A 22145-nucleotide genomic window follows, 5' to 3' on the forward strand; every position below is an offset into this window, starting at 1 on the left:
ATGAATGCATGGACTAGTTTTTCCAGGTCCTGTTGAGACATCAGATCTTTTATCCTTGAAATATTCTTGAGGTGATAGTAAGCTGACTTTGTTATTGTCTTAATGTGTTTTTCTAAGTTTAGGTCTGCATCCATCACTACACCCAAATTTCTCGCCTGGTTTGTGGTTTTTAGATGTATAGATTGAAGTTCTCTGGTGACCTGTAATCGTTTTTCTTTGGCGCCAAAGGCTATTACCTCAGTTTTGTTTTTGTTTAGCTGGAGAAAATTGTGGCACAACCAGTCATTGATTTCCTCAATGCATTTACCAAGAGCCTGCACAGGGCCTTGGTCTCCTGGTGACATTGTGATATATATTTGTGTGTCATCTGCATAGCTGTGATAGTTTATTTTGTTGTTGTTTATAATCTGTGCCAGTGGGAGCATGTAAATGTTAAACAGAAAGGGTCCCAAGATGGAACCTTGGGGAACTCCACATGTGATACTTGTCTGCTCAGATGTGAAGTTACCTATTGATACAAAGTATTTCCTGTTTTCTAAGTATGTTTTGAACCAGTTTAGTACAGTTCCTGAAAGACCTGTCCAGTTCTCCAGTCGTTTGAGTAATATGTTGTGGTCAACTGTATCAAATGCTGCACTGAGATCCAGTAAAACTAAGACTGACATTTTTCCACTGTCTGTATTCAGACATATGTCATTAAACACTTTGGTCAGAGCGGTTTCAGTGCTGTGGTTCTGTCTAAAACCTGACTGGAAGGCATCGTAGCAATTATTCTGTTTTAAGAAGTAACTGAGCTGTTGAGAAACTGCTTTTTCAATGATCTTACTTAAAAATGGGAGATTTGAGATCGGCCTGTAGTTGTTCATTTGTGTCTTGTCAAGATTGTCCTTTTTCAGTATAGGTTTGATTACAGCAGTTTTTAGTGATTCTGGAAACACACCTGATAATAAAGAAAAGTTGACGATCTGTAACAGGTCTGACTCTAAAGTCTTTGAGACCTTTTTGAAAAAATTTGTTGGCAGGACATCTAAACAGCAGGAGGAGGAGTTCAGTTGACCTAAGATGTCCTCCAGGTCTTTGCTGTTAATAGGTTTAAACTGTTTCATGGTATTTAAACAGTTTTTTGGTGGACACAGTACATATCCTGGATCTGCTGTTGATGTACCAATTGCTTGTCTAATTTTTTGGATTTTTTCTGTGAAGAATTTGGCAAAGTCATTGCAGGCCATGGTCGAATGAAGTTCAGCTGCCACTGACACAGGAGGGTTTGTTAGCCTGTCAACTGTAGAAAATAAGACCCGAGCATTATGGCTGTTTTTAGTGATGATGTCAGAGAAGTAGGACCTCCTTGCACTCCTCAGTTGTAAATTATAATTGTGAAGTTTCTCTTTATAAATGTCATAATGAACCTGGAGGTTTGTTTTTCTCCATCTGCGCTCAGCTTTCCTACACTCTCTTTTTTCTTTTTTCACTAGTGTGGAGTTTCTCCATGGAGACTTTTTCCTTCCAGAGATAACCTTCACCTTAATGGGAGCAATAGTGTCCATTACATTTAACATGTTAGCATTGAAGCTATTGACGAGCTCATTGACTGACCCTCTGGACAGGTCAGAGGTTAATGGGAAGACCTGGTTAAAAATTGCACTACTGTGTTCAGTTATACACCGTTTTGTGATCACTGTTGTTGATATATTTGTGTGGGCTGAGATTTTACTTTGAAAGAAAACACAGTAATGATCAGACACGCCCACATCAGACACAGTAACCTTTGAAATGCTCAGGCCTTTGGAGATCAGTAGGTCAAGAGTGTGTCCTCTATTATGAGTGGCCTCTGTTACATGCTGAGTCAGCCCAAAGTTGCCCAGAGTGTTACTCAGGTCTTTAGTCCCTTTGTCCTGAGGGTTGTCCACATGAATGTTAAAATCCCCAACAATAATTACACAGTCGAAATCAACACAGATCACAGACAGCAGTTCACTGAGGTCATTAAAAAAGTCTGTGCAGTATTTGGGAGGCCTGTAAACATTAAGAAACACAACTTTGGATGGGGCCTTCAGCTGTAAAGCCACATATTCAAAAGACTGAAAACTTCCAGGAGATAGCTGCTTACATTGAAATGATTCATTAAATAAGACAGCAACCCCCCCTCCTCTCCTGCTCACCCTGGCCTCACTGATAAAACTGTAGTTAGGACGGGTCGTCTCGATGAGAACAGCTCCACTGTTACTTTGGTCCAACCAAGTTTCAGTTAAAAACATAAAATTAAGGCTGTGCTCAGTGATTAAATCATTAATTAAAAATGTTTTCCCAGCTAAAGATCTAACGTTTAATAAAGCCAACTTAAGTGGGAAAAGGGAAGTTAAAAAGGGAAGTTTTTTTTATAAAGAAAAATGGGTTGACAGGTTTAAAAGTTGATGTGAGCAGTAAATAAAAAGGGTTAAACACACAGTATCGCTCTCAAACTGCTCCTCTTCCTGGAGTGAAGCACAGCCTGATAACCCTCCCTCTTCTTCCTGCTCTTAAACACATCACCTCCTCTCTGTCCACGTGTTTCCTCCTCATGGGTGTAACCAACATGTTGTGACGTGTAGGCTGTGATAAGCTCCGTTTACTGAAGAAAAAGACTTTGTGGAGATTACACCTCAGACTAGTTTCAGTTATATGGAAGAGAAACGCACACAGTCACTGACACTGAGAGGAGAAATGGCGCAGAAAGGAGTTCAGCTGGATGAAGAAACCTTCTCTTGTTCCATCTGTTTGGATTTACTGAAGGGTCCGGTTACTATTCCCTGTGGACACAGCTACTGCATGAACTGTATTAAAACCCACTTTGATGAAGAGGACAGGAAGGGAATCCACAGCTGCCCTCAGTGTAGGAAGACTTTCATACCGAGGCCTGTCCTGGAGAAAAACACCATATTAGCAGCTTTAGTGGAGCAGCTGAAGAAGACTGGACTCCAAGCTGCTCCAGCTGATCACTGCTTTGCTGGACCTGAAGATGTGGCCTGTGATGTCTGCACTGGGAGGAAGTGGAAAGCCGTCAAGTCCTGTTTATTCTGTTTGGCCTCCTACTGTGAGAAACACCTCCAACCTCACTATGATTCACCATCATTAAAGAAACACAAGCTGGTGGCCCCCTCCAAGAAGCTCCAGGAGAACATCTGCTCTCGTCATGATGAGGTGATGAAGATTTTCTGTCGTACTGACCAGCAGAGTATCTGTTTTGTCTGCTCAATGGATGAACATAAAGGCCATGAAACAGTCCCAGCTGCAGCAGAAAGGACTGAGAAGCAGAAGGAGCTCGAGGTGAGACGACTAAACATCCAGCAGAGAATCCAGGAGCGAGAGAAAGATGTGAAGCTGCTTCAAAGGGAGGTGGAGGCCATCAATGGCTCTGCTGATAAAACACTGGAGGACAGTGAGAAGATGTTCACTGAGCTGATCCGTCTCCTCCAGAAAAGAAGCTCTGATGTGAAGCAGCAGGTAAGATCCCAGCAGGAAACTGAAGTGAGTCGAGTCAAAGAGCTTCAGGAGAAGCTGGAGCAGGAGATCGCTGAGCTGAAGAGGAAAGACGGCGAGCTGGAGCAGCTCTCACACACAGAGGATCACAACCAGTTTCTACACAACTACCCCTCACTGTCAGCACTCAGTGAGTCTACACACTCATCCAGCATCAATATTCGTCCTCTGAGCTACTTTGAGGATGTGACAGCAGCTGTGTCAGAGACCAGAGATAGACTACAGGACATTCTGAGAAAGGAATGGACAAACATCTCACTGACAGTCACTGAAGTGGATGTTTTACTGTCACCACCTGAGCCAAAGACCAGAGCTGAATTCTTAAAATATTCACATGAAATCACACTGGATCCAAACACAGCAAACACACATCTGTTATTATCTGAGGGGAACAGAAAAGTAGCACGAATGAAGCAACAACAGTCTTATTCTGATCATCCAGACAGATTTGCTGATTGGTGTTTTCAGGTCCTGAGTAGAGAGAGTCTGACTAAACGTTGTTATTGGGAGGTGGAGTGGAGAGGGGGAGAGGTTTGTGTAGCAGTCACATGCAAGAATATCAGCAGAGTTGGGAGCCTCAATGAATGTGTATTTGGATTCAATGACAGATCTTGGGCATTATATTGTTACACTAACAGTTATCAGTTCTTGTACAACAGTGCACAAATTGTCCTCTCAGGTCCTCGGTCCTCCAGAGTAGGAGTGTACCTGGATCACAGAGCAGGTATTCTGTCTTTCTACAGCGTCTCTGAAACCATGACTCTCCTCCACAGAGTCCAGACCACATTCACTCAGCCGCTCTATGCGGGACTATATCTTTATGGAGATGGAGTCACTTCAGAATTGATTAAGGTGAAATAGACAGAGAAGATATGTTCATGTTGATCCCTGACCATTATATGTAGTTGTGTAATTTCTAAATGAGGCTTTACATTTTAGACGGAGAAGTTCAGCTGTCCATTTGTTCTGGATTTTTTGAGGACATATATTACATATAATCATGTATGCTTGTACACAGTAGATATCCACACTGGAATGTTTTTCATAGAGGATTTACCCTGCTAAGCATTTAACTCTTATAATCAAACTCTATAAGACTCATATACTTAAGTGAAATATTATCCATATTCATATCATAAGGCTGTGTCATCTGTTGAATGATTACCTGTTCATGCATACAGTTTTGCTCTGTAATTTATTAAGTACAACTTATATGTAACTTTTGACAGATTTATAGACCATGGTGACAGGTTATGACATACAGATAGTCGAACTTGGCCCATTGGAAGATGCACCTGGTATGACAGTCCAAACTGGGCCAACAATCATTAAGTTCAAACGTTTGAGCTCACTTTGGCCCTAACCCTGTAAAAAGGAGTCATAAAAGTGATGGACAATAAGGAGGGGAAAGAAAGGCAGGGCAAGTTATGTAACACAAGTATTGAATATCAGAAACACAACAACGTGGGTAAAAATTGATGCATCGGAGTTAACCAGTGATTTAATCCATAATTGTTGTAATATCAACATTTGCAAAGTTGGAAAAATACTTGTACTAGTTTAAACTTAAAACTAAATCAGTGAAAGGACAAGGAATGGTAAAGTTACTCAGCAGCTGTTTGTTGTCTCCTATTACAGGAAGGTCAGATATGACCCCACTAGCTTTTTCTTTTTGTTACTTTGTGTGTCTCTACTGATTGTGCTTAAAGGCTCTACACCCTGGCCTTTGCTTTGTTTGTTTTGCTGTGTGTTGTCTTCTTGTTTTGTGTATTGTGATGTACTGTTTTGCTGTTCATATAACTCTGTTTAAAGAACCCTGTTTCAAGAATTCTGCTCCTTTTCAGAGAGAAAAAAAATTTGAGTGACTTGATTTTAATTCAATCTAAAAAGCTGAATCTCCACACCATTGGCCGAATATCACGTTATCACGTTGGCTTTAAAATTGCAACCCACCACATTGATGTGTGAAAATAATATTGCACTGATTCAAACTGTACTTACATTTATATACCTTACATCAATATAAATCTGAATTTGTTCTTATGGCTGATAATCATGTGAGTTTAAATGATACTACTCTTCATATTCAGCATGTTTGAAATCTGTCATCAGTCTGGTTAGTGGTTTTATTCTGTAGTTGCTGTAGTGGGTTGTCAAATGCAACAATATATTGGAGCTGCAGTGATTCATCAGTTAGTCAATGATTAGAGAATTGATTGTTTTATCATTATTTTAGTCACATTTAAAGCTGGTTCCAGTTTCTGAAATGTGAAGATTGTTGATTTTCTTGATCATATATGACTGTAAACTTAATGTCTTTGAGTTTTTAAATGTTCCAATGTAGTAAGATTTGAATCCTTGAGGTTTTTGATATTGCATTATTATTTTGTCTAGAATGATGACATTTAATGTCATTTTTTGGGATGTAAAGTTTGATCACACTCGATCATTTATACATTGAAATATAAATACTAAATAACACAGGCCTGTATATTGTGGAGGATAGACATGTTTCTTGCCCTGAGCTGTGTCTGGCAAGCAGAGCATCTCCACAAATCTGATGCTTCTGATTTGGAGAAAATGAGCTGAGGGAGACACCTCGTGGACAAACACAGACATGACAAGAAGAAAGACTAAAGTGCAGAGTGGAGACAAACAGCTGGAAATACTTGTTGGAAAGGATTGTCATGCTTCAGAAAAACACACAGCACACACTCTAACAGTCCTTTATTTGCACTGAAGGAGACACGTGAAGAAGCCAAATCACACAATAATGATGTGAACACATTTATAGCCAGTGTTCAAGATGGTGGATAGAAATGAGAATCGTGGAGCATTTATACATTTATAGGTCTGTGACTTACAGCAGAAGCAGCATTCACATGAATTCACCAACTGTTTATTTCTCTGTTATTCTGATTAAAATGTCAAATAAATATATTTTCCACTTTTGTGGCAGGAATTTCTCGGTCCTGCATGTCGAGAAATCTGCTGTTAAATCAGAACATTAACAGACTTCAGATTGTATTCAAAGACATGTTACTTTGTATCATCTGTCAGCAGGCATGTGTTAACAGGGACTATCAGACAGTTTAGTGGTAAGGAGAAATATTAATCGGATTGGAATCCACAATTCCCCAAAACAGGTTATGTATACAGTTAATGAAACTAAAAGAAATAAATCATTTATCCCTGCTCGAACACTCGATGTGTGTCATACTTTTTTGTCATTTTGTTTTACTTTTGTGACTCCTGGTTTTAGGCTGATTCAAAGAGGAAAACAAGATTAACAGATTATTGCTTTGTTGAAAGCACCAATGCAGCAAAATGTTTGAAAGTTACCTCTGTGGTAGCTGTCTTGTTTGTTTCTGTAAAGAGGAAGCTTGTCTTAACTGCACTTCTTTTATAGGCCAGTTTGAATTGAGAAGCTGTGGTCTCAGAGTATATAAAGCTGGCAGGAAATGAATAGAGGGTCATTGAAAGCTGTATATACTGGGTTAATTAGATCAGTATTGGACTATGGGTGTATAGTATATAATTCTGCTGCTGAAACGAGTCTTGGAAAGCTAGATAGTATCTAATAGCTGTGTCCCAATCCAGTGACCACACGCTTTGTAGTATGCGCACTTTGTGGACTAGTGATTTGTCAGTCGCGAATGAAATGGCTCTTAGAACCGGATCTTTGACATGGACTACGCGAGCCGGCTCCTTATTGGGAGCCGTGTTTTTTTTTTGTTTTTTTTCTATCACCCTCTCTCTCGCACTTTTTTCCCCGCTTCACTCCGCATGTGAGCCTTGTGTTTTGCGCTGGGCAGAGGGGGAAGGGGCGGTAGTTACACTCGCAGTAGCACAGGAACAGAGCCGGAGGGAGAGAGAGAGAGAGAGCCAGGGACAACAACGTCACGTTAGAAAGGTATAGTAATCATCCACAACTATTTTCAGATGATAAAGGATTCAGAAAGTTTATTCATGCAGGCCCATATGACAGAATGTGCATCTTCTCTTTGTTTTCATATTTTAATTTATATTTAATTGTGTTGTGGTTTGCAGTGTTTTGTTTTGTTTCACTTTAAATTTGTTTAAAAAAAACCTGAAAATTTAAGTAGCCAAAAGTTGAAATGTGAATAGTTGGTTTTTGTATAATATGATTTATTTATTACATTTTATGTGGAGTGAATAAATGAAAGTATATTTACGGTGGCCCCTACAGACAAAGCACGTACAAACCCCGAAGCACGGAAAAACTCCAAAACACGTACAAAAGACAACAGAAGTGCTCCAGAATGCTCGGCGCAACATTGAGCTTTTGTTGTCTAGTGGCTACACAAGCCAGTAAATACCAACGACTAGATTTGGTGTGTGGTAGTAACAGGTAAAAAAAATTTTTTAAAATTATTTGAATATATATGAGTGCTTGTGTATAAATACACAAACAATACACATATGATTTCAATTGTGTAATTTAAGTGATCTAGGTAGCTCTGTTAAGGAAGTTCAGTTAACGCTAGAAATATGTTTTGGAATTTGTACGTGCTTTGTTTCTAGGGGCCACCATTTTTAGCTCCATTCTGTTGCTGATACATACTTTAGGTTTCTGAATATTAAACTTGTTGCTGCCTTTCATAGTGTGTAACTTGAACAGTCTGTCTATTCCCTCCATCTGTCAGCTGCTGCTGGCTCTTCCTCCTCCTCTTCCTCACACACTGCTGAGTTTGTCCTGGTGGATCATCAGGGGTGCAAAGCCTCACAGATGATGTGCAGCAGTGGGTCCCTCAGTCTGTCCTCATTCTGGACACTTGCAGTTGTCACACATGGAAATCAAATGTGTGATAAGCTGCAGGATTCAAACACAAGTGTAACTTATAAATACATTGATAGGTTCGTAGCATAAACCTATTCGCTGGAACGTTCAAGACAATTCTACTACAAAGCAAAGCAAGGGAAAAATACAGTTTGGACAGAAAGTAAGAATTTCTGGAAAATGGCATGGGATAATGAAGTAAAAGGGAGACATTTATATAGGATACAAAACACAATAGAAGTTAAGAGCCATAGTGGATTAAATAGACAGGATATTATAGGCTATTATAAGTAGAATACAAACAGGTCATTGCTTTCTAAATGGTACTCTTTTTAGGATGGGGAAACATCCGACTGGGTTGTGTGATTGGTGTAATGCTATGGGGACGGTTGAACATGTGCTTATTAGTTGTAGGAAGTATGTAAGAGAGTGTTGAGGGTAGAAATGGGTGGTGTAATGGAACTAACATTTGAAAAGGTGGTTAATCAGTTAGGTCATAATGAAGGGAAAGGAGTGGCTTTTTGTTTTGTTTTTTAAGAAATACTGGTCTCATCAAGAGGATCTAAGGATTTGGAAGTGAATTTAGAATAAAAGCCAGGAGATGGCAGTAGTGCAACATCTTTGGATGCAAGCTGTTGTTAAAAATGACAGAAGAAGAAGATAGGGGGGCATTTTTGGAAGTTACTGTTTGTATGTGTAAGGGTTGTCCAATAAACTAAGTACTAATTACTTCAGTTTAGACTGAGTGATGTCTGATGTGTTCCACACCTCTCTGCGTAACGCTCTTATAAATTCCATTTATTACATTTTTGCTTTTTTTTTCTTTGTTTTGTTTTTGTTTTTAAAAAGTTTATAACTTAACTGTTTTCCAGCCTGGAGTTTCTGATGGTTTCATGGGGTGATTTTGTCCAAACTGTGTGCAGGACAGGAGCTGGATGCAAATCTCATCTGTAACATTTAGAAATGGAAAGCCCCAAACATCAGACCATCAAAGCCAATGTTGGTATGTTATTTGACTTTTGAATAAATCTACTTAGCATTGTGCACTAATAACATTAAAATCAAACACTTCTGCATAAACATGCATACCAGAATATTCTCAGTTACCTTTGAACTTTGTCATCTCACTTCTTTGTAAACTCTTTGTATTTCTTACCCTGTGGTAGCTGGGATAAGCTCCCACACAACCTTGAAAAGAATAAGAAGTAGAGGATGGATAGATGGTATTTACAGTTGAGATTAATTATATCTGATTCTTTTTTTAATCTAAGGATGATTGTGGTGCACAGTCTGCAGTGTTGTGCAGGGGAGATGGGCTCACCTGCAGTGAAGGGCTGTCGGAATTCAAAGAGTCCTTCAAATGTGGCGACAAATGCGTCCTTTTCCCCGAATTTGAAGGATGGCTGGTCCAAATTCAGGGGAAGGATGCATCAAATGCCAATTTGGAAGCAACGACAGTATACTGTGTATATTTATACTGGCAGTATGGAAAATGATTATTTGGAAATGCTTAAAATGGAAATGATTATTTACCGTGAGGTGAGGTGTGGTTGGGGTGTGGACAGTGGTTGTGCTTTTGTAACGTTGAGGTATAGACAGCTACAGACTGAGGCCTCAGTCCTGCCTGTTCACATTTTATTCAGTAAAAACTAAATTTTCACTGCTTTTATGGCCTTTTTAGTGGGGAGAACATAGCTAGGATTTAATGATTTAACAAATCTTTTAAATCCTTTGTCCTCCACAATGCTAAATGGCTGTGAGTCCTCAATCACCATGATAACCAGGTCTTCATCTATTTGAGATTGTTCTCCTGAGGAAAGACAATAAAGACAAAGCACAAATATAAATATCACACACGTAACTTATAACAGTTGTATAATATTGTTATATCATTTAGTAACATTACTGCATGCTATATTATCATGGCATTTGATGGCTCACCTGGTCTTGCTCCACAATCGGTGTTCCCCTTATTATCATGCAAAGCTCTGTAGTGCCTAAGCATGGATGAGGTGTTGCTGTTATATCCCAGCTCCCTGGCACATAGCAAACACTTCACCTTGTACAAAAGTAACGGCGCTTAACATAAATTGTATTGCACCATCAGTATTATGAAAATGCATCTTCTGTAGAAATTTACATACCTTGTTGGGAGGAATGAAATCAAAATGTTCCCACACAAGGGAGGACATCCTCCTCTTCTTAGCTGGCTCCATTCTCTCATAAACCTCCAAACTGTCTCCAAACTCTCACTAACCGCAACTCTCCATCAAACACCCACATTTTGAAGTCTGAGGGGTTTATATCTCTATCATAGCTCGCGGCAAAGTTCGAACCACTTCCTGAACCAGTCACGTGGTACAGCCGGGCAGCGAGGCTTCGGACGTCATCATTTTCAGCTCCTCCCATAAATGAAGCAAGCCCCGTTACGCGCATCGCGGAAACGCTTCCTCCATTACTCGACGCAGAACGTCACATCACTAGTAAATATCATAAAAGATACTAACAAAGAACAAAGCGTAAAAGGAGAGCAATAACAAGAGTGAAAGTAAACCTGTAATGTGGAGGAAACGGACAGTGAGCGCAGTGTAACCGTGACAACGAGACACGAGGACGGATTTAAAGTGATCATAAAATCGTCTCCAGACGGTCGTCGTTCGGTGAGTGGAACCAGATTCAGCTACAACAGCGATAAATACGCCTGTAGGGAGATGAAGAGTGCTAAAATACTGAGAAACGGATCTCTGATGAGTGTTTGTAGGGATGTGGTTCAGCAAGATAAAGACATCCGACTCTAAAACATACTGGCTTATCCATAAGATAATAATTTGGTGTGTATTGATGTTGAAAGGGAAAAAGAGAGTTCACAGAGTGTTACTGATTTAATGTGCGGGTCAGCTGTGACAGCAGGTGTTAGTACCTGGGAAAGTCTGAAGTATTTATCACAATTCAATAGTGCTAAATAAACGATATAAATGCAACTGATGATGAAGAAAAGGCTGACATTTTAGTAAAGTCACAAGTCACGTCAGCTTTCTTTACATAGCACATTTAAAAGACATCAAGTAAGTAAAATTTATTTATATATCACTTTTCACAGATAAAAATCCCAAACTGCTCCACAATAAAACCAGAAATATAAATAATAATATAAAACAATCAGAAAATTAAAAACGAGAAGAAAGAAAAGCATGAATAATCATCTCAAGTTCTGCCTTTGACACCAGTAGTCTGAGTTTATAAATGTTTCTTTAGATGATACAAACAGTTACGAAACAGTAGTTTGGAGTGTTTCTCAAGTGACAACTTTTCTGAGATTCGATTGAACTGAAGGGTTTAAAACCTGATATGCTGCTTAATTTCTGAAAACATGTAATCAGGAGCACAATTAAAGTTTCTGTTTTATCTGTATTTAACTGGAGGAAATTTATGGGCAGAACGTTGTGCCATTAGAAACTGAATTTGACTAAGTTAAGTTTGAATTTGAATTGCTCAGATTGAATCTGAATTCTAACTTGAATAAATACTTTTTAAAACTGAATATGAATTAGCCTAATTTGAAATTCAATTTATTGGTTTGAAACTGATTGTGACTAAATTAAAATTGAATTTTATATTTTGAAAATGAATTCATTTGCTTTGAATTCAGTTTCAGTTCCAAAATTCAGTTTTGGCTCAATGCTTACATATATGTATAAAAATAAAATTTACAAGCTGTGATAACTGTTTCTGATAAAATGGAGAGTAGACCAATATATTAAAATTTTCCTTTATTGGGTGAGAAAATCATACCATGTCATCTTACAGAATAGATATCAGAGCCTTAAACAGGCTGACTTCTGCTAAATGGGTCAAACTGGGCAAAAATTATACAACCTGGGCTGACTTGCACCTCTGCATGTCAGTCTGTTTCAATATGTGACCCCGCCGGGGTCTTGCTCTTGACGAAGGCGGTCGCACTTTTCTCCTCTCCTCCTCTCCCTTAGCTTCCCTGCTTAGCCTCTTATGTCCTTGTCTAGTCTCATGTTTTTTGTATTACTTTTCCCTGGAACATTCTCTCACAGTCTGTTCTCTAAAACCTAAAAGAGGTATTATGGATTTGATCAACTGGTCCCTAAATGCAATTGACACCCCTTCTCAACGAGAAGTCTGGGCTCGGGTGAGCCTGAGTGCTGAAGATATCTACCTATTCGGAACCATGGTAACAGGGTTCTTGCTGATCGGAGCTGGCTTGGCCCTGACTTATCGAAGAATTAAGGAAGCGGAACTGGCTGTTCAAACCCCCACAAGGCTGCTCGCTGGGATTGAAACGATGGGAAGAGGCGTGAGTTTCTCAAAATGAGCTCATTGAGTGTAGCACGGATAAGATCTTGGAGAGGCTTACGGCTGCCGTGAATACTCAGAATAAGATCTCTGAGTGCAGACTGGATTACATCTTGGAGGGGCTCGCTCGGAATAACACCCCTGGGCGCAAATTGGATGACATCTGTAACAGTGTGTCACTGTGGTTGTGAGTTCTCAGAATCGGCTCTTTGAGCACAAGAATGACAACATCACAGAGCGCAAGTTTGATAACGTCATGGAGAAGCTCACGGCTCTCCAACGGGAGATTGAGAGACCAGTGTTGGACTGTTAAAACAGCTTTGAAATTCATGTGAGCTGTTCGCACTAAAGTAAAAAGCACTATCACTTCATGCGGATACCCTTTCGGCGCCAGCTGCGGTGGCAAGGCTGAGCCGAACAAAAACACCCTAATAACGACTGTGTTTAGACTGTTCCTTCCCATTCCATGCAAGGCCACCTGGGTTGGCTGGAAGACTGTTTACTTAGCCTAGCAGGGCGAAGGACACTGTCTCAGCTGAACTCTGGACACGCAGACACACACATACACTGATATGCACACACTCATCCCCCCTGCCTTTCCAAACGCCTTCGATGCTTGTTCCCTCCTGGGAACACGGCGGGTCTGAGCCCGTACTGGAATGGTAGCGCTGGGCAGGATGGCTGCTGTGTTTGCTTCGGATTACTCCTCACCCCCCACCCGACCCTGTGGTATGTCACGTGTTCCATAATGTTGTGCTGTGGACATTTATGTGCTTTTTTTGTGCAGAGGAATTTTTTTGTTTCCTGTTCTCATGCTGTCCTCCCAGGAGCCCAGCATGAGTAGAGGTCTCTTTTTTTCCTCTTATACTTTCCCATTGTAGTGCATATTTCAGTGTTTTTTTCTGTAACGCTACCGATCTCCGACCTGTATCCCCATGTGATGTCTGTGTTGTGTGTGTAAGGTTGGGGGGAGGGGTCCTATTTCACTGCAGGGCAACCTGCACCTGGTGAATAAAGCCTTGATTGATTGATTGATTGATTGATTGGACAGTCAGGGATGAGTAAATGGTAAGTCCTAGTAAATAATTTTTGAGAATGTGAACGTAACACATCCCTGGCTTTCATTCAATATTTGTTTATTTTTATAAATTATACATGGCTTCAAGCTCACATTGAGGCCTGTGGGGCACTGAGACAACAGACAAATTTAAGTGTTTTTGATATATGAATATTTCATACTTTAAGGTTGCCTGTTTTATTTAAGGGAGATGAACAATACATTATAATTGTACCTAATAATACCACAGACGACAGACTAAATAACTAGATTTTAGGTAGATGCTTGTGCATTCTTAAAGTCTTAACTGAGTAGGACTGGGCGATATGACCCAGAATTCATATCTCGATATTCTTTAGCTGGATATCAATATACGATATATATCTCGATATTTTTTTAAAGCCATAAAGTAAGAACAAAAAGAGAGTTCTTAGTCAAAGCTGTGTCCCAAATCTCACACAGGCACTTTTATTAACATACAGCATAGATTTACAAGAAAAAATTACTCAGAAATAAATTATCAGCATTTATTAAATAATAATGCTCCATAAATAAAATAAAACAATGTTGTTTTTGTGCATAACAAAAGGCTCACAATTGTGCAGTCAAAATGTAAACTAAAAGATGCTGAGCATAATAACAAAGACAGACAGATTTCGCAGCTCCTCTGTTCCCAGGTTCTACTGCGTCACTGACAGCCTGGAGTTTGAAATCCTCTTTGTAACCATGTCTCTTAACATGTATCATTTGTGGTCCTTATACACACACAGTACAGTAATATTACGTTGAAGCACAGTATGTATTACACCGCGAGGCTCCTCGGTAATGTGCTGGAAAAGCTTGAAAAATGGACCTTGAAAGTGCTTAAAAGGTGCTTGACCCTGAAAAATGTGTACCCTGATTCTGCTACTGATACATAATTTAAGTTTCTGAATATTAAACTTGTTACTGCTTTTAATAGTGTTTAACTTGAAGGCCCAGAGTACTTTCTCCCACACTGAAAACACTTAAATGATAAAATTATTTTAACATTACCTAATAAGACTGATTCTGATACTATAGTTATTTGAAACTTTTCATCAAGCGGTCCCTGTTTTGGTCGAAAGCATTGCACCAGCTGCAAGCAATATCATCTGCTAATTATGCCAGGTGACATTAATAGGAAAGAGACAAAGTAGATTTTGAAATATGGGGAAAGCCAAAAACTGTGCTTCCTCCACTTCTGTACCATTGATTCATTAATGTTGAATTCTATAACATCTGCTCTATTCCCGTATTGTTTCAGTAGAATAGAATAGAATAGAATTCAACTTTATTGTCATTGCACATGCACAGGTACAGGGCAACGAAATGCAGTTTGCATCCATCCAGAAGTGCTTTAGTGATATAGATATATTACAATATATATTAGCAATAGTATAGATATGTAAGTATATTACAGAAATGGGTCTATTATGGTATGTTATAATGTACACGGTATGAACTATGTTGTGAATATGCTATAACTATAAGTATGTACAGGCTGTAGTGAGTACAAGCTATGTACAGGCTATGAACAGGATATAAATATGAAAAACTATACAGAATATGAAATAAATAACTTTACAGAAATCTGAGATATACAGCTATACAGAAATGTGAACTATGGAAGTTGTAAACAGTTGTAGAATTAAAGATTATCGAATGTACAGAATGATTATTTACACAGAGCTATACAGTAGTGCAGTTAAGATAAGTGAGGGTGTAGATAGTTTCTACAGAGGCTATATAAAGTGCTAGTGGTTGTGAGTGGTGGTTCAGTCCATGTTATTATTGTGTGTTTGAGGGTACAGTTGTCCATTGTGGGTGTGTGTATGTTCAGTCCATATGTTAACGTGGGTCAGATGTCAGGAGGCAGAGTTCAGGAGTCTGACAGCTGTGGGGAAGAAGCTGTTCCGGTACCTGGTGGTCTTAGTCCGGAGGCTCCTGTAGCGCCTCCCAGAGGGCAGGAGGGTGAAGAGTCCATGTGACGGGTGACTGGGGTCTTTGATGATTTTCCCAGCCCTTTTCAGACACCTCTTCCTGTAGATGTCTTTTATGGCAGGAAGTGGTGCTCCGGCGATGCGCTGGGCAGTTTTCACGACCCTCTGCAACGCCTTCCGGTCCGAGGCAGAGCAGTTCCCGTACCAGACTGTTATACAGTTGGTCAGGATGCTCTCGATGGTGCAACGATAGAAGTTCACCAGGATGTCTGAGGACAGGTGGTTCTTCCTCAGAGTCCTCAAGAAGAAGAGGCGCTGATGAGCCTTCTTGACCAGCTTGGAGCAGTTGGTCGTCCAGGTGAGATCCTCGGAGATGTGGACTCCCAGGAACTTGAAGCTGCTCACACGCTCCACAGCCGTCCCCTTAATGTGGATGGGTGGATGTGGGTCAGCATTCCTCCTGTAGTCCACGATGAGCTCCTTGGTCTTCTCGGTGTTAAGCAGCAGGTTGTTTCTGTCGCACCACTCAGCCAGACGATCCACTTCCTCCCTGTAGGCGGCCTCATCGTTGTCACTGATGAGGCCAATCACCGTGGTGTCATCTGCAAACTTAATGATGGTGTTGGAACCATCAGCAGGTCTGCAGTCGTGGGTGAAGAGGGAGTAGAGGAAAGGGCTCATCACACAGCCTTGTGGTACACCGGTGTTCATTGTGATGGTAGATGAGCAGTGGTTATCCAGCCGGACATGTTGGGGGCGGTTGGTCAGGAAGTCCAGTAACCATTTGCAGATGAGGGAACTGATGCCCAGGTCTGTCAGTTTCTTGATGAGTTGTGAGGGGTGGGTTGTATTGAACGCTGAACTGAAGTCTATAAACAGCATTCTGGCGTAGGTGTTGTTGTTGTCCAGGTGTGAGAGGACAGAGTGCAGTGCGATGGAGACTGCATCCTCTGTGCTCCTGTTCTGGCGGTATGCGAATTGGTGGGGGTCCAGGGTGGGGGGGAGACAGGATTTGAAGTGTGCTAGGACCAGAAGTGTACCTCTGGTGTAAATTACTGACCTCTGTCATCATTAAAATTGGGGGAACTTGCACAATCGGTGGCTGGCTAAATACTTTTTTGCCCCACTGTATATGAAAAAGGCACAATCCCATCAGTCAGGAAGCAGATAATAGTAAACTAGTTAAAAACCCATCGTATCATTGGGGAGAGCATGAAAACAGATGAAGCTGATTTTTAGATACTAACAGTCTCTTCTCTGGGGATCAGAGTGGGTTTCATAAAGAAAGAGGGACGATGGATAGTTTATTATATTTGGAATCAGACATCAGGAAAGCTCAAACAAATAAGGAAATGATGATAGCAGTCTTCTTTAATACAGCCATACAACATGTTATGGAAAGAGAGACTCCTCATTAAACTCAGAAATCTACGAGTAAATGGATGATTGTTCTATTGAATTATAAGATTGATGAAAGAATATAATTATCCTTGTTTTTCCTGCTATTCTCCTGTCCACACTCCAGTCCAGTAGGCGGGATTAATGCACCTGTAAGCTGATTTGTCAAACGCCATCAGGTCCCGAAGAAGAACGGAGGAGGACAGCACTACTGTGGTAGAGGAGCAGTGTGTGTGCAGACATGGCTGCTGTTGATGAAGCGAACTGAACTTGGAGGAGAGACACAAACTGAAGTATCAATCCCGTCACATCAGTGTTGATCTGATACCAACGTCTGTATCGCTTTTATTGATGCTTGTATCGATCCGCTCAGCCCCAGTTGAAGCAGCAATGAGTTCAGTTCAGTATCTGAGAGAGTTCATCAAGAAGAGATTAACTGCTGTTTGTGAAGAAATCTTCTCAGAGGTTCAAAAAACCATCGTCCAGTATGAGGAGGAGATCAACCATCAGCACAGACTGCCGGATATCAGCCGGAAACCCGACAGAAACTCACACATCATAGGTATGGACATGTTTTTAACTCTGTGCTGTTCAAGCTCAGATTCTTCAGTGTGACTGACTTTACTAGAAGATGTTAAACTGGGTATTTATCAGTGCTGTGGGTCAGTGTCCAGTGATGGACTATGTTGGATTGGTGCAGGTCCATGGTCACTGATAGGTTAGGTTTTAAAAATTTTGATTTATTTATTAAACTTTTTTCTCTCTAACATATTCCACTGTTGAGTACATCAGGCGTGTGTTGGATCCTCTGTAAACACTGAGACTGTGCAGTAAAGATCTAGTTAGATGTCAGCAGAAAACACATTTAACAAGTTGTTAACAGACTTCTCTGAAGTTAAAGTGAAGCTTTGTTTAAAGAAGGATTTCAGACACTGATGTTTTCATGGTGTCACCCTGCAGTTTAGTTTGGGAAACTTCGATCCTAACATGTTAGCATGTAGCGTTTAAAAGATAGTTTGAGTTTTTATATCAACACATTTGTAATTATTGTTCTTGTGTTTCTTTGTTCCTCAAGACCTCCCACAACAATATGACTGTGAGGAAGAGGAGGGTCTGGATGAGCAGCAGGTCTGTAACCAGGAGAGGAACTCCAGTCTGGACCAGGAGGACCCAGAGCCTCCACAGATTAAAGAGGAACAAGAGGAGCTCTGCAGCAGTCAGGAGGGAGAGCAGCTTGGACTGAAGAAGGAGGCTGAAGGCATTATCGTCTGGACTGATGAAGAGCAGCTCAGACTGCTGGAGACCATCTGTAAACCTGAGATAAAGTTACACAGAATAGGTATGTAAAACTGTGATGTTTTAATAACAGTGAATATGACTCATGGGTGTCACAGTGGAACAGTGGCTAGCGCTGTTGGCCCACAGCAACAAGGTCCTGAGTTTGACTCCATCATGTGGCCGGGCCTTTCTGTGTGGAGTTTGCATGTTCTCCCCTTGTTCACTCTCCAGAGACATGCAGACAGCTGGGTTAGGTTAGTTGGTTGCATTTATTTTCAGAGTCACAGGAAGAATTGAAAGTCCAAAAGTAAAAAGCAGCATGATTTAATCTCTTTGGCATAATTTTCTGTTTTCATTTACATAAATGCATTTCCACCATTAATTCATGCAAAAAGGTGAAAAATTAGTGCATAAGAATTCAGCAGAATGAAAGATGTGAAACATCTGAGTTTCAAATTTCCACCCACTGCTCAGACAAAATCTGCACAGAGACACAAAGCCAACAACACAAGTTTCATTTTGTTGTGTTATCAGTTTAAGAATTACATGTTTCCTCTGCAGCATGGAAATGGTGAGTTTTGAACAGTTTACAGGTCTGAGTAAGTATGAATAAATATTTCTATTCTGTTTTGGAAAATATGAATTCAGAGTTTCTAAACTGAAATTTATCAGACAAAGAGAGTTTTCATGGCATTTCAGGCACAGCCAAAACACTGTGCAAAAGAGCTCTGCCCCAGCATGCCATCTTATAACTATAGCCAATCCAGACATCCACATTCATTTAACAAAAAACATTTAGTTATTTCTAGGGCTGCCATGATTAGTCTACCATCAAAATCGTCCACCACTAATTTAATAGTCAACTTGTCATGGGAAGTTTTGTAAGATTTAAGATTGTAATAATGGACTGAAACAGAAGATGGCAGCACTGCATGTACAAGAATGACAGCTGCCATTATACCCCGAAGAAGAAGTAGTGTTCAGTATCATAGCTGTGTCCAAATTCAGGGCCTGCATCCTTCGGAGTCTGCATTTGTAGGCCGATTACGTTGCAGCAATGCAATGAAGGCTGTCCAAATTCGAAGATTCCTCCAAATGCGGCCTACAAATGTGTCCTTCATTTTCCCAGATTTGAAGGATGGGTTGGGTGTATCCTTCGTGGCCCAACCTATCCCAGGAATCATAGTGCGCCTCAGCCAATTTACGTTACCAACAATGGCGGCAGCTACTTAGTTTTAATATTACTCTTTCTGGGTGACAAAATTAACTTTTAACATATTTTCAGGCGAGAAATGTAGCTGTGTAAACTTCAGATATCTGCACGGTTTATCAAGACATCACCTATTTGCAAAAGTGCTCTGACGTTTTCAGAGACGTCTGTTACCCACCAGCTCGATAGCTAGCCAGGGGTTCAAGGCACAAGAAGAACTCAGAGTTTTCAAACCTCCTAATTTTTCACATTTTTACATTTTAAATTTCAGTGGTATATGTGAGCAACATACTCAAGATGTAGAGATCTGCTAATGGTTTAGACCAGTAAATATTTTCTCAAATGTTTGTTTTGCTATCATTTTGTCCCCTTTGTGCCTTTAGATGTCCATCAGCATGCTTTTAAAGAAGAGGATGTTCTTACAGACCAGCAGGTCTTTAACCAGGAGAGGAACTCCAGTCTGGACCAGGAGGATCCACAGCCTCCACAGATTAAAGAGGAACAGGAGGAACTATGCAGAAGTCAGGAGGGAGAGCAGCTTGGACTGAAGCAGGAGGCTGATACTTTCAAGGTGACACCCGCTTATGAGAAAAGTGACCACAGTGAACCAGAACCAAACAGCGAGCAGCTCCTTTCTCACAGCTCTCCTGAAGCAGAGAGCCGAGATTATGAAGAAAATGGGCATGTGGACTCAAGATCAACTAGAAATGCAGAGCTGAAGAAGAGACGTCACAGTCAGAGAGTAGACAACACTCTTGTGTCAGTGAGTCAAAGTAGAACAGACACAAAGAACAAGTCTGTACAATGTGACGTGTGTGGAAAACCTTTACCTGATAAATACAAACTGATTGCACATCTAAGAGTTCACACAGGTGAGAAGCCGTATTCTTGTAGCACCTGTGCGAAAAGATTTTCTGACTCATCAGCGTTAAAAAAACACACGAGAATTCACACAGGTGAGAAACCTTATTCTTGTAGCACCTGTGGGAAAAGATTTTCTGACTCATCAGCGTTCAAAACACACAGGAGAGTTCACACAGGTGAGAAGCCATATTGTTGTAGCACCTGTGGGAAAAGATTTGCTACCTCATCAGCAATGAAAACACACACGAGAATTCACACAGGTGAGAAGCCATATTGTTGTAGCACCTGTGGGAAGAAAATTTGTACCTTGTCAGCATTCAAAACACACACGAGAGTTCACACAGGTGAGAAGCCATATTGTTGTAGCACCTGTGGGAAAAGATTTTCTGACTCATCAGGATTCAAAACACACACGAGAATTCACACAGGTGAGAAGCCACATTCTTGTAGCACTTGTGGCAAAGGATTTATTCAGAAGTCAGGTTTGGACTGCCATATAAGAATTCACACAGGTGAGAAACCGTTTCCTTGTAGCATCTGTGGGAAAAGGTTTGTCGATAAGCTACAATTAAAGAAGCACATGAGAATTCATACGGTGTGAAACGTATATACTTAGAAAATGTGGGACAGATGTGAGTCATTGCTGAACACCTGAGTAAAAAGATGATCCATATTCAAATCATTTTTTTTTTCTTTTTTTCCAGAGCAGTAAAGAACTCTCAGCATTGTTTGTTCAGTTTATTACATTATTTTATTAATTGTATCAGGAAAACTGATCTTACATTTCATGAGGGTTAAGGTTCAGTATGCTCTTTTCTATTGGTTCATTGTTTAGCTCTGTTGTTTATTATTATTACTTTATATCCTATAATGGGACAAATGGACCCCAAACCAGTATTCTGGTTAATAGTTTTAATCCTTTGCTCAACTGAGTTTAAGTCACAATAAAAATGAAGAAAGTGAGCAACAGTCAAGAATTGTGTTTATTCTTGTAAGGGAGCAAAAGTATCAAATACCAAGTTTCATGCTCGAAGGGGGAAGTCCCCAGTATATTTTGTCAGTCCCACCTAGGGATGGGTATTGTTTAGGTTTTATCCGATACTGGTGCCAAATCGGTACTCTTGAAATGGTGCCGGTGCTCAAACCGGTGCTTAAAGAATGGAGAACACAAAATTGGTCCAAAAACCTCATGTTCAGCTGGTTTTTTGTAAAAAAAAATAACAATGTTAGCCTTTTCTGCAGCTATGGGGCATATATGGTATCACTCTTGGCTGGTAGCAGTGCTTAATCAATGGAAAAAACACAAACTTTGTCCAAAAACCTCTCATGTTTAGCCGTTTCCCCTCTTTTTCTTTGGTCATTTTAGCCTTTTGGCCAGGGTGAAGGGAGTATCTGTCATCAAACAAGAAGACAGCCGCATGTAGCTGTGATGATGTTTGCTAGTTCACCTTACATGCATTAATTTAATAACGTGGTTAGCCTACTCAACGTAAATTACACACGAACAACATTAAGCTACTCACGCAGAGAAGAACGGCTGCTGCTGCCATCATCATCCGTCATCATTTCTGCTACACTGGCAGGGCTAGGGGCCAGGACTCTCCTCTTCAGGTGTTTGGGGGATGTTGCTAAATCCGGGTGCGATAACAGGCACCACACCCGCAGTAGATGTGCTCGGTGCGAGGTCTCGCAGCAAGCTATCAAATACGGCGCATTTCTCGGCTTTTAAAAAAA

At 40.5% G+C, this 22145-nt stretch overlaps 3 protein-coding genes across 3 annotated transcripts; 2 read left to right on the forward strand and 1 right to left on the reverse strand.

The window, feature by feature from the left end:
* Nucleotides 1-2569: 2569 nt before the first annotated feature.
* Nucleotides 2570-6470, forward strand: LOC146579384 (tripartite motif-containing protein 16-like). The gene has a single exon (XM_085269241.1). It carries the CDS (start codon nucleotides 2662-2664, stop codon nucleotides 4378-4380), a length of 1719 nt encoding a protein of 572 aa, XP_085125367.1. The 5' UTR covers nucleotides 2570-2661; the 3' UTR covers nucleotides 4381-6470.
* Nucleotides 6471-9864: 3394 nt separating this feature from the next.
* On the reverse strand, nucleotides 9865-10536 carry LOC146579385 (uncharacterized). The gene is made up of 3 exons (XM_085269386.1): nucleotides 10465-10536; nucleotides 10262-10379; nucleotides 9865-10130 (listed from the first exon to the last, which is right to left on the reverse strand). Exons 1-3 carry the CDS (start codon nucleotides 10534-10536, stop codon nucleotides 9970-9972), a joined length of 351 nt encoding a protein of 116 aa, XP_085125512.1. The 3' UTR covers nucleotides 9865-9969.
* Nucleotides 10537-10710: 174 nt separating this feature from the next.
* LOC146579386 (uncharacterized) lies at nucleotides 10711-21575 on the forward strand. Its single transcript, XM_085269280.1, has 4 exons — nucleotides 10711-10980; nucleotides 17187-17621; nucleotides 18135-18398; nucleotides 19931-21575. Exons 2-4 carry the CDS (start codon nucleotides 17411-17413, stop codon nucleotides 21010-21012), a joined length of 1557 nt encoding a protein of 518 aa, XP_085125406.1. The 5' UTR covers nucleotides 10711-10980; nucleotides 17187-17410; the 3' UTR covers nucleotides 21013-21575.
* The last annotated feature ends 570 nt before the right edge of the window (nucleotides 21576-22145 follow it).

This window comes from Mchenga conophoros, linkage group LG3 (genome assembly GCF_057382185.1).
Source record: "Mchenga conophoros isolate Kocher_MC1m ecotype Shallow Benthic linkage group LG3, M_conophoros_male_GT1.1, whole genome shotgun sequence".
Classification (NCBI taxonomy): domain Eukaryota; kingdom Metazoa; phylum Chordata; class Actinopteri; order Cichliformes; family Cichlidae; genus Mchenga; species Mchenga conophoros.

What these genes read in the sequence shown, in the direction of transcription:
- LOC146579384 (XM_085269241.1), top strand. Translation starts at nt 2,662, where the DNA reads ATGGAAGAGAAACGCACACAGTCACTGACACTGAGAGGAGAAATGGCG.
- LOC146579385 (XM_085269386.1), bottom strand. Translation starts at nt 10,536, where the DNA reads ATGGAGCCAGCTAAGAAGAGGAGGATGTCCTCCCTTGTGTGGGAACAT. An exon ending in ATTTCATTCCTCCCAACAAG is followed by an intron (nt 10,380 to 10,464) that starts GTATGTAAATTT and finishes CTTTTGTACAAG; the next exon opens with GTGAAGTGTTTGCTATGTGC. An exon ending in CGATTGTGGAGCAAGACCAG is followed by an intron (nt 10,131 to 10,261) that starts GTGAGCCATCAA and finishes GTCTTTCCTCAG; the next exon opens with GAGAACAATCTCAAATAGAT.
- LOC146579386 (XM_085269280.1), top strand. Translation starts at nt 17,411, where the DNA reads ATGCTTGTATCGATCCGCTCAGCCCCAGTTGAAGCAGCAATGAGTTCA. An exon ending in CAGAAACTCACACATCATAG is followed by an intron (nt 17,622 to 18,134) that starts GTATGGACATGT and finishes TTGTTCCTCAAG; the next exon opens with ACCTCCCACAACAATATGAC. An exon ending in GATAAAGTTACACAGAATAG is followed by an intron (nt 18,399 to 19,930) that starts GTATGTAAAACT and finishes TTGTGCCTTTAG; the next exon opens with ATGTCCATCAGCATGCTTTT.